Source organism: Maniola hyperantus, chromosome 9, assembly GCF_902806685.2.
Source record: "Maniola hyperantus chromosome 9, iAphHyp1.2, whole genome shotgun sequence".
NCBI lineage: Eukaryota > Metazoa > Arthropoda > Insecta > Lepidoptera > Nymphalidae > Maniola > Maniola hyperantus.
The window spans coordinates 6,635,425-6,653,632 of NC_048544.1; the positions used below are offsets into that span (position 1 = coordinate 6,635,425).

The window sequence follows — 18,208 nt, forward strand, 5'->3', positions numbered from 1 at the left end:
TTTTGCTTCACCGTTAAACGTGCATAACTCCAAAAAGTTAAAGGAGCGTGCCTGGCATTGAACCCTGGACCCCCTGAAGGCCGACGTCTTAACCAATGGGCTATCACCGCTTTTTTACAATAGTTACAGATATACACGCCTTATCAGTAGTCATCCCAGCTTATTTATATATTTGGTTCTAGATGCCATATCGATGGTAATCCTGGCCCTCCGCTGCGTGGTGCAAGACCACCGTCACCGCAGTCTTATACACTTCGTGCGACGTCCCATGGCTGGCTTAGCAAGACAGCAACACCCTGATGGAAGCTTTGGATCTTTGACCACCACCGCTTTGGCTATACAGGTGAGACTGATCCGTTTTTCTTAATGTTACACACTACACACAACACCAAAGCGTCATGTTCCAGTTCCATAAGTGCGAGCGAGAGGTCTGATAAAAATGATATATGGTCCAGTTCGCGCGTTCGTAATGGCTCAACTATAGTTCCTTTTTTTCATTTGGGGAGGAGGGAAATCCTCATAGGCGCCTCGATCAGAAATGCCCGACTCCATTGGGGATATTCCTCAACGACCTACTTACAGACTAAAAACCTCTACCTGCGCTCTATCTTTCACGGATAATGGTTCTGCCACAACACAGCACAGCGTACTACACATCATAGTCGCTGAACCTAATGGATTTAACTGATTGCTGATCTATAAGATAATCGATTGGTGACTATAGGTTCAATGACTGGTTACTATAGGTCAGGGCGTAGAATGAAATCCAAAAGATCGACTAGCACAAGGTTTACACTGGTTAGAATTAATAAAGAAGAAAATGAACATTGGGAGTTCTCTTTAAGCTACGGCCACACCTGCGCATCATGAACGCGAGGTGGGCAACCCGAACGCGATGCGGAAGCGTCCACGGCGCGAATCTATACGTGCACATCTACGTGACTGTAGGTGTAGGTGCATGGCGTCATTATATATCATGGGAGGCAATCACTGCGTGGCTGACGTTCCCGCTTCGCAGTCGCTTTTGTCGTGTAGGTTTGAATTATGAATAAGAAATTACCAAAAAAATCAGTAAAATGATTGGTTGATGGTTTGGATTAATTGGATACAGAATTTAAACGCCTTACGTAAATCAAACTTCCAGGCTCTCGAAGACTCCGACAATGGTCCCGGCGCTCATCAGCACTGGAGTCTTCCTGCAGCTAGGAAGTGGCTACTGGAAAGACAAGAGCCTGATGGCGGGTGGGGAGACGTAGCGAAGACCGCTGCAGCGGTTGCAGCGCTGACTCCAGCTTCTCTGGCAGCTGTTAGACCACCGCACTGCAGCGACAAACTGCTGGATAGTCGGCATGAGCCACTAGGTAAATAGGAATTTGAAAGATCTTCGTATCTAGAAAATGACTTCGCATTTCCAGAGAGTTAGAAACCAGACGGTGGGTACCTAAGTAGTTTCGGAAAACTTTAGTTATCGATTTTTAAATAGAGGATATTTTTTCAGACAGCAACGGCGGGGACGGCAGCCTTAAGATGGCATATCAAACTGGCCACTCTAGCAATGATTCTGATGCGCGCAATGTCTCTTTCACTTACACACTATGGCTTGGCACCAATGTCACTGAAAACTACACGCTTTATATGGTGGCTCCCAGGTACCAATATTTTAAATAAGTAGGTGTAAAATCTCATTGTTGGTAACTCTTACGGTTCTGTGTCCAGTAATCAATGAAATGATTGAGATCGGCTAAATTAAATATGGTTTATCTACGTTAAGTAGGTACGTACGATTGAATTTAGTTACATCCTTTCTTATCTGATACCTACCCCCTACAAAGAACCTACGTTTCAAATTTCAAGTAAAAATAACAATAGTTAAAACTTTACTATAAAAACCTATGTACGGCGTACTGCTCTTTCAGAAATGTTTCCTTCTACCACGTAATGCAAATGGCAGCAGAACAGGAGCCTAAGTTCAAGTTCGAAGCCAGCGAGTGGCCCAATGGACACTACGTGCACACTCTAGCCGGCCACAAGGAGGAACCAATGGGGTACCACTACTGGCTACTCTACCGGCTGCCTGAGATCCCCGATCCTGCTAGCCCTCCCGGCAACCAGCTAGTCGCGCCTGTTGGTAAGTATCTATGAATAGTAGACGTAAAAGAAGAAATATTGCCTTTTTAATACAGCTTCTGCCCCATAATGGTTGTAGATCAAGAGCCATCTGCAACCACTCTGGAAACTTTGGAACACTTGGTCTACCTACCTAACCTAACTCCACGGAAAGAAGTTAGTATAGCTCTCCCCCTCTCTCTCTCTGTTACTTTATCCCATACAAATGACAGACTAAAATCTCAGTAGCCGTTAACCATTTTGAGTCACCAACCAGTCCCAAAGAAAATTCAAAAACTTTCGAAATTCAATTTGAAAATTCTTTCGAAAACATAGTTTCATTTGACTCAAAATGATAAACGTCCACTAAGATTTTTGTCTTTTGTCATTTGTATGGGATTACGTAACAGAGAGAGCGCTATACTAACTTCTATTAGACTAGTAGTCGAATTAGAAGAAGGGGAATAACTTGACAGTATCATGTACCAGATGTGGCAGATTATATTTTCTTTTTGTTAATTACACATTTTACTTAATACTCCATTTACGCTCCACCCATCAACCTGTCTCAGGCGAGAGTTAGATAGGTACACCTACCAACTTTCCTAATCTCAGTCCGTACCCAAAACTGTAGCGCAACATTTATATTGGCTTCGATCGCGTAGAGCTCTCATATTATTATCACACAATGAATAAGAGTAGGTACGTGGTACGTACTTAGCGGCGTATTATAGGTACCTACGTCATCCCTCATCACTACACATTAATTGGCGATGAAAACGATAAAATCACTTACCTGAATTAATTGATACCCTTAGCTTTTTACACCTTTTGTAAAATTTAATTAGGTAATTAAAAAACTTACGAGTTTGACGTGCAGCAAACCTCATCGGTCAAGGTGGTACAAAAAGCAAAATTATGCTTTATTGAAAAATTTCTTGTTTCTTTTCAGGTGTGGATGATTTGCTAGTCGAAGATGGCGAACATTATCTTTTTTGGTATAAGAAATTGTAATTTTTTTTCTTGTTCGAAAAAACGGAGAAAAAAACTCAACATATTTATAAAGACCCATACTAAAATAAATCCCGATTTTATACATATCTTGAACTAAGTAAACGGTTTTTAATGGCTTTTAATTAAAAAAATGTTAACTCCGTACAGTTTAATTAGGTTTTCGTATGATTAATTTCAAATTTTACCTACCTATGTATTATGAACGTAGTCTTACTTAAAACTAAGCATTTCTAGCTTACTTAACTAGGTATTTACTAGAAATATTTATTAATCTTTTTGTACCAAAAACTAATCGATTAATATTTTAATATGTCAACGGCAATGATAATAAACATAAATAACTGCAATTTATGTTGTTACGAATTCAAATAATCATAAAGCATCATCCAAACCTACGCGACCAAAGCGATTACGAAGCGGGGACGTCAGCCGCGCGACGGTCGCCTCTCAATTCTCATAATAATTTTTGGCGCCACCCCAACGCCATCACTACACCTGCACGTATAGATTCGGGTCGTGGACGCTGCCGCATCGCGTCCCGCATTCGGCATTCATGACCCGCAGGTGTTGCCGTAGTTTAAATGTCACCGTTCAGTTATTTTTGTAGATTATTATAAATTCAATATGTAGCAAATAGGTATTTTAATAATATAATACATACATCAATATAGTTTAATAATAATTCTGTTTTATGACGAACGACCGACGCGCGACGTCGTAAAATTAGTTACTACCTATTTTCTTCAGTCAAAACTAAAAGTAGTTTTGAACGGATAAGTTTTGTTTGACTGTAACATAATATAAGTACGTATAGCGTTGCAATAGGGTATTTTACCCTTTTTTTAAAGTGTCTTAATTTGGTCCTAAAGTGATAATCACTTGCTTTAACGGTAAAGGAAAACATCGTGAGGAAACTGGCGTCGCTGAGAGCTCGCCATAATTTTCCCAAAGGTGTGTGAAGGGATCACAGTGTGCCGCCCAAACACTAGGTACTTATTCTGAGAGGAGATTCGTGCTCAGTAATGGGCCGGTGATGGGTTGATCATGATGATGATGATGATTATAGTCTGAGAGTAGGTAGGGCGTGTTCCGAAGTGCAACAAGTTTTACTTAAGAGATGATATTGTTAAGTATAATTGTATAAGTGTTTAAGTATTAAATAGGTAATTATCTAGATTCTGTGCAAAATAGGTATAATTATCTAAGTATAATAGCTCTAAAACCATTTATCACTTCATTACGTACCTTAGAATGAATACACTCTTACTCTAAAGTATAATGTTAATTAACTAATTTTACTATACTTAGCTACATTCCACTTTCAATATTAATTCCCAAATCTCAACTGGTAAAATTAGATGATTTCGGTAGTAGGTATAGATACCTGCTGAAAGTTGATTCATTAGGCGATATATCATTACATAAGTAGTAAGGACTAATATTATTGAATTATATTAAATTTCACTTTCTTATAATAGGTAGGTATCTTAATAATTTAGGTTTATAAATATATTGTTGCACACGTAACTGACCTGAAGAACTTTTATACTTCCTGGTATAAACAAGGTACGATTAATGTGATTCTTCTATCCTATCGTTAGATTTGTTAGTACCTACTTAGTTACGAATTTAGTGTTAAAAAACGTTTAAGGAAATAGGAACACAATTCAGCTTCAATATTTTTCACTTTTCATTACTTACCCTAATTCTGATAAAAATAATATAACCGCAAGAAATCAGAATTAATAAATATTATGAATGCAAAAGTGTGTCTGTCAGCATGCTATCTTTTTACTTCCCACCCCTTTAAGGTGGTTTGATACAACCAGCCGCGAAAATTCAAATTATAGTTAGTTTTTCGAAAATAGTAGTCTAATCATACATCCAAGGATTTGTGGAAATCTGGTAAAATTCAGAAAACTATCTGTCAGGAACAAATATGAAGTAAATAAGTATTTTTGACAAAGTTTTATGAAAAAACATGTAGATGCATAAATGTTATGCCCGCAAAACTCATTACCATAAGCCTTCGATGTATGATTAGCCTACTATTTTCGAAAAACTAACTAAAATTTGAATTTTCGCTACTGGTTGTATCAATTAATCACCTTAACCGATTTTGACGTTTGGTACAGAGATATCTTGCATCCGGGGGGACGGAAATAGGGCTAGTTTTTGTCTTGGAATATCAAAGACTAGGTACCCACCCTCAGGAATTTTAAAACTAAATGCACGTTAACACCAAGTTGCGAGCATTACCTATTTGGTAGAGACAGCTTGCATCCTTATCTACAGAACACAGGGAATAAAGGATCTAGACACACATAGACAACTTTTATCCCGGGACATAAATCGACGCGGACGAAGTCGCGGCCATCATCTTGTTATAAATCTTTATTCTTTAATGTAATGTTTGTTATTTTACTAATAATTCTATGTGTAGCTTTGTATAAATAGCGTCTTTAGTCTGTAATCCATTAACTTAGATAATTACACGATAATTATTATTGTTTGTAATCTGTTAGAGACTGAACACACGAACGTAACATGTTAGTGTGTAACATTTTTATTATGTACTACCTAATATGGTTCTCAATAAATACGTATTTCAAAAAATATGGTTTTTTATTATTCTTCAAATTAATCTGCCTACTGTTCGCTGACTAGGTGTGTAACACTGAATGATAGCCAACGTCCGAGCTTATTAACATTAAATTTAATAGTAATTCATTAAAGGTTTTCTACGAATTTTTAGGGTTCCGTACCTCAAAAGGAAAAACGGAACCAGGGTCCAGGATCTTTACAGGATCACTTTGTTGTCTGTCTGTCTGTCTGTCGGTCTATCAAGAAACCTACAGGGTACTTCCCGTTGACCTAGAATCATGAAATTTGGCAGGTAGGTAGGTCTTATAGCAGACATTCGGAGGGAAATCTGAAAACCGTGAATTTGTGGCTATATCACACAAAAAAATCAAATTGTGGTCATGAACTAAAAATATTTTCAATTTTGGAAGTATCATAATATGAAAGGGCTTCACCTGTGCATTCTAAAAGAGATTTTTATTTATTTTTATGCATAATAGTAATATCTTGCAAAATGTCGAAAAAATACGACTGTAGTACGGAACCCTCGTTGCGCGAGCCTGACTCGCACTTCGCCGGGTTTTTTTTGTATCATTTAGTGAAGCAGCAATGTTAAAATATGTGCTCGGTGGCTATCATTCAGTGTTAGACACAACGTTAGCGAGTCACCCCACAGATGTATTTATTTAACACTCATAAAGGAAGCTTTTTTTAAGCCTTATTATTTTATAAACACTGTTGAAGCGTGCTCATTTTATTGAAAACGCTATAAAAGAAGCTGCGAAAATGATAACCTTTACCTCTGCTTAAGAGATAGCAAGTCGACAGCGCGAAAACATCCAGCAGCACTGTAAGTGAGATAAAGGCCTTAAATAAATAAATAAAACAAGGACTTAAAATATAACATTTATTAAATTTGTACAATTTACATAAACACCAATTTACTAGGTACTTTTACAGTAGATAAACAGTGCAATGAAAGCTAAAGCCCGCTCTTCACTTCACAAATTGCGCGCAATTCGTGGAGCGAAAGCGAGTGAACGGCGTGAGATACTCGTAGACTTATCATTTGTACATAGATAGCTGTTTCGCGATGAGCATGATTTTAAATCATTTTGATTTGGTTAAATTATTATTTTTCTTCACAACTATTTCACAGGCGATTTTTCATGGAAAGTGATTTTTAAATTTTTGCACTTGTAATCGTTTGTTAGGAATCATGATCTAGATCAATAGCGCTGATAATTCGCAGGTTGGTTTTCACGAATAGTGAATTTTTGCACTTGTGATTTTGAGGGCCAAAATTAGCTTTTCGATTGTTTGCTACATTAATTGAACGAGATGTTTTTCGCTTTCCAACACGAAGGGATGCAAGTGTACCTCACCTCGGAGAGCACCTTAAGCTGTCGCTCCCGGTTATTATCACTAGCATCTAAAAACAATTGTAAAACCTAAGAATCGAAATCTCGTTCTCTTAGTGAGTTGAATGTGGAAGGAGCTGGGAAACCACCGCATTATTATGTGAATAATGGAAAGCAGTCACGACCCTCAGCAATGAGGAATACGAGTTACGACTATAAAGAATTTGTGAAATAGTCCATCTTTATAACTCGCGCCGTTCACGGACTCTCGCGCCACAGTTCGCACGCGAGTGTAGAGAGGGCCTAATGAAGATACTTTAGCTGTAATGATAGCTACACACGTCATAATGTGTATCTGCTGCCATTACGTGTACGAAATGTGTTTACTATTTAAACAACATATTTATCCATTTAAATTAAATGTTAAAGTTATCAGCCCCTTATGCAATTATTTGTAAATTAAAATATTCGACTACAGAATATAACTTCACTCATTTGTCGTGTGCACATATTTTATATACTCAATGTGTCCGTACAAGCAAGAACGTCAGTAAAGATGTCAACCAAAATAACTGGACTGTAGTAATAAAATGACGTGATGTTTTGTATAGCGGTAGCTTATGGGCCTAGAATTCACATTAAGGCAGCTCAGTTCGGTGCTTTCTTCATACAAACGTAGGAGGGAAAATACAACAATATTCGATATTGTACGCACAAAACTAAGAATTATATCGATTTATCTCGTCATTATCTAGGTTCAATGATATCTAAAACATTGAAAAAAATATTGATTTAAAAGTTACGAGCCTCAAAAGATTCCTATTTTAACACTAAATCTATGACAACTTTGGGCGTAAATAAATAAGATTAGGGATATGAAAATTCTAAAACAATTTATCATTACACGTAGTTTATTTATTCATTAGTTGAAATAACTTTACTTTGCAAACCTAAATTCAGTAGTTTTTTCTCAAAAATACTTTTCCCAAACTACTGTTCAACCCTTTTCAAGCGCTAGATTTCGGCTAAAATCATCATGCTTCTCACCCCAAAACATTAGACACCGCGCGGGTGGCGGAGGGAAGGGCCAGCCCAGCGGCGCGCGGCTGCGCGTGTAATATTGTGGTTTCTATGACGACAACTGTTGTTATGTTTTCAAAAACAAAAGTCGTAATGATTTTATAAAATTAATTTTTATTCGCTTATTCTTCTTATAAATCAGTGGCTATGCAAATGTGTAGAAGATTGAGCAGAGCAGAGTCAATAAGTCCTTCAAATACTTATTGCATTTTGTACATTGACCTCTGGAATTTGAAATTTGGACACCAATTTTATTCATTGGTTTATTGACCTGACTTTGTTGTTGAGGTCCTAGTAGGGATATCTACTCGTGTGGTCCTAGTACAATAGGTAAGTAACTTTGTTTAGTTATTTATTTTATCTAATTTTAAAAAACCGGCCAAGTGCGAGTTGCTCGCGCACCAAGGGTTCCGTACTCAGGTATTTTTTTGACATTTTGCTCCATAAATCAAAAACTATTATGCATAAAAATAAATAAAAATGTGTTTTAGAATACACAAGTAAAGCCCTTTCATATAATACCCCACTTGGTATACTTATTATACATTGAAAATTGAAAATACTAATTATTTTTTCATTAACACACTTTAATTTTTTTTTGTAAGTTGTAATCACAAATCTATGGTTTTCGGATTTATTCCTTTACTTGTGCTCTAAGACCTACGTACCTACTAAATTTCATGATTCTGGGTCAACGGGAAGTATCCTATAGGTTTGTGTGACAGATACGACACAGACGGAGAGACGGACAGACAGACAGACAACGATGTGATCCTAAGGGTCCCCTTTTGCCTTATAAAGTACGGAACCCTAAAAAGGTACCTGTATATGTATAATAATATAGGTAGGTAGGTACCTACCTGGTGGTATTTCTTTGTATTTTTAGGGTTCCGTACCTCAGAAGGAAAAAACGGAACCCTCTGTCTGTCTGTCTGTCGGTCCGTCTGTCCGTCCGTCCGTCTGTCCGTCCGTCCGTCCGTCCGTCCGTCCGTCCGTCCGTCCGTCCGTCCTTCAGTCCGTCCGTCCGTCCATGCGTCTGTCGGTCCGTCCATCGGTCCGTCTGCCCGTCCGTCTGTCCGTCTGTTCGTCTGTCTGTATGTCCGTCTATCTGTCTGTCTGTCTGTCTGTCCGTCTTACAAATAAAGTACGCAACGCTTCGTACAAATAGTACTTTTTTATTTATTATAATAGGTAGTTATAGCGTAGGTATAAGTAAGCGGAGTGTGGGACGCCCTCCAGCACGATGGACCGACGATATACAGAGGCTGGCGGGAAGTGGCTGGATGAGGAAGGCTGAGGACCGGGTGTGGTGGCGCTCTTTAGGGAAAGCCTATGTCCAACAGTGGACGACCGCAGGCTGATGATGATGGAAAAAATCACGTTGATCCGTTGCACCCCTCACACGTCCCTATCCGCCTTCTCCACTCCTGTCACGCTGGCGAATAAGTTTGGAATAGAATAGGATTTCGATGGAGTGCGTGGATTTTTGTGAACGGAGTTCAACCATGTAGTCGTGGTTTGGTACAATAGTAAATGGTACAATATTAATTCACCAACAACAGTTCCTAAAACCCATAGAATAGGAGTGCAGTACCCTGCAGCATCAGTATTGAAGAGTTGGAACTTAAAGTTCAATAATGGTATATATGTTTGGCATCTACAATATTATCTCACAATCAACAGTGGCTTAGGAGTGCAATACCCTGCATCATCAGGGTTGAAGAGTTGGGATATCGAGTTGAATTATGAAGTCGTTGCTTGGTACCTAAACCAGAGATAGTTTATTCTAAGCGTACCTTTAATATCAATTCAACATCAACTATTCCTAAAACAGCTGATTGAAATCCAAAAGTACAAAAGCTACCCGTCATTATTATGATGATGGTTGAGAAGTTGGAACTTGAAGTTTTAACATGTATGGTTTCTAACAAAAAAGAATGAATGAAATCGGACTACGCGTTAATGAATTACAGCTCAGTATACATTTTAACTTTCAACCCCTCTCCTAAGGGAACCATGCTGAATTTCGGGATAAAAAGTATCCTATATTCTTCCTCATAGTATGACGTCAAATCGTACCAAGTTTCATTGGAATCCATTCAGTAGTTTCAGCGTGATGCGCGGCCGTGATACAGACAGACAGACAGACAGACAGACAGACAAAAATGAAAAAAATTCCAAAAAGGAACCCTTATAGGATCAGTTTGTTGTCTGTCTGTCTGTCCGTCTTACAAATAAAGTACGCAACGCTTTGTACAAATAGTACTTTTTTATTTATTTATTCAGATACAAGTTAGCCCTTGACTGCAATCTCACCTGGTGGTAAGTGACGATACAGTCTTGCTTACGGCTATTTCGGATCGGGAATTCTTGGATTCAGATTAAATGCAGTGCAAAAAGAGAGATCATTAGGATTCCGTACCTCAAAAGGAAAAGGGAACCCTTATAGGATCAGTTTGTTGTCTGTCTATCTGTCAGTCTGTCAGTGTGTCTGTCAAGAAACCTGTAGGGTACTTCCCACTGACCTAGAATGATAAAATTTGGCAGGTAGGTAGATCTTATAACACACGTAAGGGGAAAAATCTGAAAACAATGAATTTGTGGTTATATCACAAAAAATAAATAAAAATGTGTTCATTAACGAATAGTTAGTATTTTCAACTTTCAAGTAAGATTAGTAAACCAAGTGTGATATCATATAAAAGGACCTTACTTGTACATCAAAAACCGATTTTATTTATTTTTATCCATACTAATATTATAAATGCGAAAGTGTATCTGTCTATCTGTCCGTCTGTTTGTCTGCTAGCTTTTCACAGCTCATCCATTTAACCAATTTTGATGAAATTTGGTACAAAAATAGCTTGCATCCCGGGGAAGGACATAGGCTACTTTTATGATAAATAAGATTTAGTGGATACCGCTATTTTTCTGGAAATAACGTTAGATGCGAAACTTCAATGGGGCTCTCATATAAATAACTTATCGAACAGACAGTTCTGCTGCATATGCGGTAAAAAAGATTCGCCAGTTGACAGACATAGAAACGGCGAGACTAGTATATTTTAGTTACTTTCACAGCATTATGTCATATGGCATATTATTAGAAAAGAAAAAGAAAGAAAAGAAAAAACGTTTATTTTTTAAAGCTGTACCACACATTACCAGTTACCAACTGGTTAGGTTATCCCAGCGCCTCTTATACTTGAGTAATAAAGTCAAAAAACCTCAAGTAGAAGAAGCGCCGGAATAAAGTATGTCATGTGTGGCACAACCCAAAAAAAAAAGGTCCCTACTCAGCATAAATGCATATTGTCTTGCACAAGTACAAAAATATACAGCGCTGGTTTTCAGTAGAAACCCTGATTCAGGTGGCACCACGGAATTATTATGGGGTAATGCTGCTGATATAAATTCTATTTTTGTGCTGCAGAAAAGGGCTGTTCGAGCCATATATAGTATGGGACCACGAGAGTCGCTGAGAACTAAATTTAGAGAAGTTAAAATTATGACAGTGCATAATCAATATATTTTTGAAAATTTATTGTACGTATATAAAAACATAAATAAATTTAAAAAAAAAGTGACTGTCATAAGTTCAAAGTTTTCATAAAACGTAAACTAATTAAAAAATCCTATTACATTGTAAAGGATTATTTAAATGATAAGCAAGCTTGGGAATGAGTTGCTCGGCTTTGTGATAGTTCTAATAAGTTTAATTTATGATTTTGTAAAGTGGTGATAATAAAAAGAATACCCGGCTGAGTTAGCTGTGGGCTCTTCTCAGTCTTGGGCACGTTTGGAACCCTCGTAACGTTTGCGAAATAATTATCACCACTATATTTTACAAATCCAACAACTGACAATCGAAAAGAGTAATTTATTACCTATTTTGAACAAATCATTTGACTTTGACTTTTGATCCCGGAAAATCAAAGTTCCCACGGGATTTTTAAAAAACCTAAATCCACGCGGACGAAGTTGCGGGCATCATCTAGTGCATACTAAATAGTTTTTGATTTATCATGCAAAATGTCAAAAAATACTATTTACCTATTTATTTATTTTTATTTTTCACTAGCTGCCCCGGCGAACTTCGTACCGCCTAACAGTCGATTCTTTTTCAGGAATTTTTTAAAAAATTTCTCTCCGTAAGAACCATATTCGTACTTCAAGGAATATTATAAAAAAAGAATTAGCGAAATCGGTTCAGCTGTTCTCGAGATTTGCGATCAGCAACACATTTAGCGATTCATTTTTATATGTACCGAAATTCTAGTTACATAGTAGTAATAAATTAAGTTACATTGTAAATGCTTATCTCTAAACAGAGATTTAGAAATAAACATTTTACTATTGTAGTACGGAAACCTCGGGGCGCGAGTCTGACTCGTACTTGGCCGGTCGGTCTGTCGGTCGGTCAGTCGATTTATTTTAGAATGCATCGTATCGACAGCTGGTGGTAGTAGTTTACATATATCCTACTAATATTATAAACTAGGTGAAGCTATGATAGCCTAGTGGTTAGGACGTCCGCCTTCTAAACGGAGGTCGGGGGGTTCGATCCCGGGCACGCACCTCTAACTTTTCGGAGTCATACGCGTTTTAATTAATTAAATATCACTTGCTTTAACGGTAAAGGAAAACATCGTGAGGAAACCTGCATGCCGAGTTCTCCATAATGTTCTCAAAGGTGTGTGAATTCTACCAATCCGCACATGGCCAGCGTGGTAGACTATGGCCAAAACCCTTCTCACTCTGAGAGGAGACCCCTGCTCTGTAGTGAGCCGGCGATGGGTTGATCATGATGATGATGAGGTGATGCCCGCGACTTCGTACGCGTGGAATTAGATTTTTAAAAATCCCGTGGAAATTCTTTGATTTTCTGGGATAAAAAGTAGCCTATGTCACTCTCCAGGTCAACCATACCCATGCAAAAAATCACTTCGATCCGTTGCTCTGTTGCGACGTGATTGAAGGACAAACCAACGAACCAACAAACAAACACACTTTCACATTTATAATAGGTGTAGTGATGTGTGTGTGTGGATGTTTGGATGTTTGTTACTCAATCACACAAAAACGGCTGAACGGTTTTGGATGAAATTGGGAATGGAGATAGATAAAAGTGTTAATTTAGGGTATACCCTAAATTAACACATAGGCTACTTTTTATCCCGGAAAATCAAAGAGTTCCCGCGGGATTTTGAAAAATGTGAAATCCACGCGGACGAAGTCGCGGGCATTAGCTAGTATCTAAATAATATCCAGTTAAGAATTCTAAATTTCATTCAAATCCGTTCAGCCTTTTTTGCGTGATTGAGTAACAAACATCCAAACATCTACACTTTCACATTTATAATTCCACTAGCTGCCCTGGCGAACTTCGTTCCGCCTACGGCCTAACAGTCGATTCAAATTTTTTAAATTTTTCTCTCGGTAAGAACCATCCTCGTACTTCAAGCAATACCTAATTTAAAAAAAGAATTAGCGAAATCGGTTCAGCTGTTCTCGAGATTTGCGATGACATTTATAAAATAAATAAAATAAAAATAAAAAAGCCTTTATTATTCCTTATCTTAAACTAAATTATTTACAATTTTTTTTATTTTTTTAAACAGTATATATATCTACTTTTTACATCTAACATTACCTACTTATTATTAGCAATTTGTTTATTTATTAATTAGTATAGGTGAGTGTATGAACTGCTGGACCTGGCCAGGTGGAAATTTTTCGTGTCCATCTTTCGTCTGTCAATCTCGATACGTGTCCAGCCCATTTCCATTTAAGTTTCAGGGCATGTTTCAAGGCGTCTGTTAGCTTTGTCTTTTTTCTTATGTCTTCGCTTCTCACTTTGTGTATTTTTCGTAGATTAAGTATGCTTCTTTCCATCGCCCTCTGACAAGTTACTATTTTCCTTTTTATATTCTTTGTATAGATCCATGTTTGGCTGGCGTAGGTAAGGCATGGTAGGATGCATGTATCTAAAACGGTTTTTTTAAGGTGTAGTGGGTAAGCCCCTTTCATTACTTCTTTTTGTGCCCAGTACTTGTTCCAACTGATGTTAATTCTTCGGTCTACTTCCTCTTCTGCACTTGTCATGCTAAAAGAGACTTGTTTTCCAAGATACAGATAGGAGCATACGTATTCTAATTCAACATTGTTTAAAAGTATTTTATTTCGTGAACTGTTTGTCATAATCTTGGTTTTGCTAATATTCATTTCTAGCCCTACTTTTTTACTTTCTATATCTAGGCTACTTATCATTCTTTCTAGTTTCCTGCTGTGGTCTGCGAAGAGTGCAATGTCGTCTGCAAACCTTAGGTGGCTAAGATATTTGCCGGATATGTTGATGCCTTCGATTCTCCAGTCTAGATTGCTGATTACATTTTCTAGGACTGCAATAAAAAGTTTTGGAGATATTGGATCTCCTTGTCTGACCCCCCTTGATATTTTTATTTCTTCTCCGCAGAATTCTAGTTTCACTCTGCTTTTGCTTTGCATGTATATGTTTTTCAATATTTTTATATATTTTTTGTTTATTTTACATTTAGTTAGCGCCTGCCAGATGGAATTATGTGATATACTGTCGAATGCCTTCGTGTAATCTATAAAGGCGATGTAAAGCGGTTTATCAAATTCTCTGTATTTTTCAATAATCTGTTCCATTACATGGATATGGTCCATTGTGCTAAACCCTGAGCGGAAACCGGCTTGTTCTACCGGTTGAAAGCTGTCAATTTGTGGCCCGATCCTGCTTGAAAGGATGGATGTGAATAGTTTATAGATGCTTGACAGGAGACTTATCGGTCGGTAGTTTGATATATCAAGTGGGTTACCTTTTTTATAAAGGAGAATGATTTCAGAAGAGGTCCATTGTGAAGGTACTTGTCCTGTGTTTATTATCATATTAAACAATAATGTTAAGGGAGACGTAAGCTGGCGTACTGCAATTTTTATAAGTTCATTTCTTATGTTATCCGGTCCTGCACTTTTTTCATTTTTAAGAGTTTTAATGTGGTCCAACGTTTCAAATTCATTTATTGGCGTTATTTCGTCAGTTTCTTCTTCTTCTTCTTCGAATTCATGACTTTTGTCTTCTGATAATTTCGAGTATAGCTCTTTATAAAACTTTGTAGCACAATCCATTAACTCAGTCCTAGTTTTCACTTCCTTAGAACCTGAGTTCAAAGCCTGGATCCAGTTCTTGTGTGTTTTTAATTCTTTTTGTGCTCTTTTATAACTTCTATAATTTACTAAGTTTTTTTCAATGACGTTCCTCCTATAAGCCTCATAGTCTTTTCTTATTGCTCTTTTTGTACTTTTGAATAGGTCACTTATTTCTTTTCTTGTATTTTTGTCCTTATGTTCGATAAGTAAAAGGTTTGTGCGTCTTTTTATAAGCGCCTTTGTTTCTTCGTTTAAAATATCTTTTCTATTTTTATTTTGTTTTGCTTTGGGTTCTAGACTTGCTTTAATAGCTTTTTCTAAGGAGTCATAGTAAGACTGTACATTTATATTTTCCTCTGAAATAATATTGTTTTCTATTTCTTTTATAAGGGCTGTTAAATTTCTGAGATAATTTTCGACAGAAGATTCACTATTCGGGATAGCAAGAGACTCCTTGAAGGTTTTTCTGCTTCTTTTCGTATTTTTTATTTCAAATGTTGCTCTTGACATGTTGCTCGATGACATTTAGTGATTCATTTTTATATTATAGACTAGCTTATGCTCGCGACTTCGTCCGCGTGGGCTACACAAAATTTCGAACCCCTATTTCACCCCCTCCAGAGTTGAATTTTCAAAAATCCCTTCTTAGTGGATGCCTGCGTCATAATAGCTATCTGCATGCCAAATTTCAGCACGATCCGTCCAGTATTTTGAGCTGTGCGTTGATAGATCAGTCAGTCAGTCAGTCAGTCAGTCAGTCAGTCAGTCAGTCAGTCAGTCAGTCAGTCAGTCAGTCAGTCACCTTGTTCTTTTATATATTTAGATTAGGATTAGGATAATATAATTATTATGTTACTAGCTGCCCCGACGAACTTCGCACCGCCTACAGTCGATTCTTTTTCAGGACTTTTTTAAAAAAAATCTCTCCATAAGAACCATCCCCGTACTTCAAGGAATATTATCAAAAAGAATTAGCGAAATCGGTGCAGCTGTTCTCGAGATTTGCGATCAGCAACACATTCAGCGATTCATTTTTATATAATATAGAGATTTACTATTTGTTGTCAGATTTGTCAATGCTGAATTATGTTGTATTTTAGTGACTCAAGACATTCCTTTTAGAAGAAAACAAGGAAAATAAAATGAATATGCCCAATATACGTACCACTGAAATCCAACATGATGCTGCAACATTCAATTCTGTACTAAATATTGAAAGGTCTACCATACCATACTTGTAAGTTGTTATGCTATGTTTTTTGCATACATTCTATATAATACTCACAATATAATTATGTTGATTGTATGTTTATTAATTCCAGAAATGAAATGGAGAGCTTCAATAGTTCTGCGTCGAATGATACATCTAATGTGACTGTTGAAACAGAAAATGATACATATTGTGTTTATGTGTGTAGTGGGCTTTTAGAGGGAAATTGAATTGTACCTACTTCCTACTTATAAAAATAAAATTTTCATTTTTGAGATCAAAGTGGAATTTATTTTGACTTTTGTATACACAAGTAGATAGTATATATAGTTTTTAGTCGCTACTAATAGATAAGTGTAGGCAACAAAAGTTATTTTCACAGACAAACGAATGTGTAATCATGTGTTCCTAATAGGTAATCCGCCAGCACAGAGAATTCAACTCCTAGAGTACGCATATACAAGGTTTTACATGAAAACAAAATCGTAAAATGTTGGCGGGGGACAGGGGAGAATGCTTTGTTGTGATTGGTGGACTGACTAATCAAAACAATGTGCGGAATGAGGGTACCGAACGGGCGTGGGCGATGATTCATTTAAAATTCCGTGGGATCACCACGATTTAGCAATGCAATTCCTTAGGTACAGCATCAGGGTCGAGAAGTGGGTCTTCGAGTTCAATGATAAAGTCTTTACTTGGTAGATATAGGTACCTACCTCCAATATCAATTTATAACCGACAGTTTCAAAATCCCATAAGTTTTGGTGGTCATGTCCCCTGCAGCATCAGGATTGAGGAGTTGAAATCCTGTGTGTCCTATATAAAATGACATTTTATATAGGACAATGTTGCAAAGTTTCTTTATCAATTAAAAAAAATACCCAAATCGGAACCTATGTACACAGAAATCTCGGAGATTTCTGTGTACATAGGTAGAAAAACACAACTCCTTTTTTAAAAGTCGGTTAAAAAAGTATCCTTTGTTAATCCTCTACTTGTCTGTAAAAGTCCCGTCAAAATAGGTTCTGCCGTTCCGAAGATTAGCCCGTTCAAACAGACAGACAGACAGACAGTTTTTAAAAACGTTTGATTCAGCTGTTATGGTACAGTTCAAATAACAATATTATGAGCTTGCGGTAGTTATTTCGAAATTACAGACAGACACTTCATAGAAGTATGGATTTCTATAATATATACGAGTTGTTTATACACGCTGAGGCAGTAGTTACCTAATAGGTATGTATGTAAGTGAGATTTTATAGTATTCATCAAAAGATAAGTAGGTAATCATTATCATTCAAAAAAAAATTAAAAAATATTTATTTCAATAGGTAGGTAAAACAATTTCACATAGTGCGTAGTAATTGGGACCATCCCAGTAACTGTTTTAGTATTGCTACGAGTACTCGTGGCAGGCGACCCCGCTCTTCCATAAAATCTTATACAATAATAATTGAAATAAGTAGTTCCTTCATAAATCATATATTTACAAAAATTCATCGGTGACATCTGTCCAACTATCTGTGTGCCATCATCAATATATCCGGACGCTAGTGTGAGCGCATGCACTCGCTACACTGCTCATCACTGAGTCTATCTCTTTCTATCACAATGTTAGGTGAAATAGCATACAGGTTACCCACGTGGGCCGAGCAGTTCGGACGTGCATCCAGCGTCACCT

General features: G+C 37.2%; 1 protein-coding gene across 5 annotated transcripts in view; it reads left to right on the top strand.

Moving 5' to 3' along the window:
- LOC117984979 (uncharacterized protein CG3556) overlaps positions 1 to 5,726 on the top strand; it is a 61,595-nt gene extending 55,869 nt beyond the window's left edge. For all 5 annotated transcript variants that reach the window (XM_034971656.2, XM_034971657.2, XM_069500668.1 and 2 more), the window contains 5 exons: positions 183 to 343; positions 1,145 to 1,361; positions 1,499 to 1,649; positions 1,917 to 2,128; positions 3,059 to 5,726. In XM_034971656.2, coding sequence (XP_034827547.1) covers positions 183 to 343; positions 1,145 to 1,361; positions 1,499 to 1,649; positions 1,917 to 2,128; positions 3,059 to 3,120 — 803 coding nt within the window. In that variant the 3' untranslated portion in view covers positions 3,121 to 5,726. The remainder of the gene's footprint in view (positions 1 to 182; positions 344 to 1,144; positions 1,362 to 1,498; positions 1,650 to 1,916; positions 2,129 to 3,058) is intronic.
- Positions 5,727 to 18,208: the final 12,482 nt, after the last annotated feature.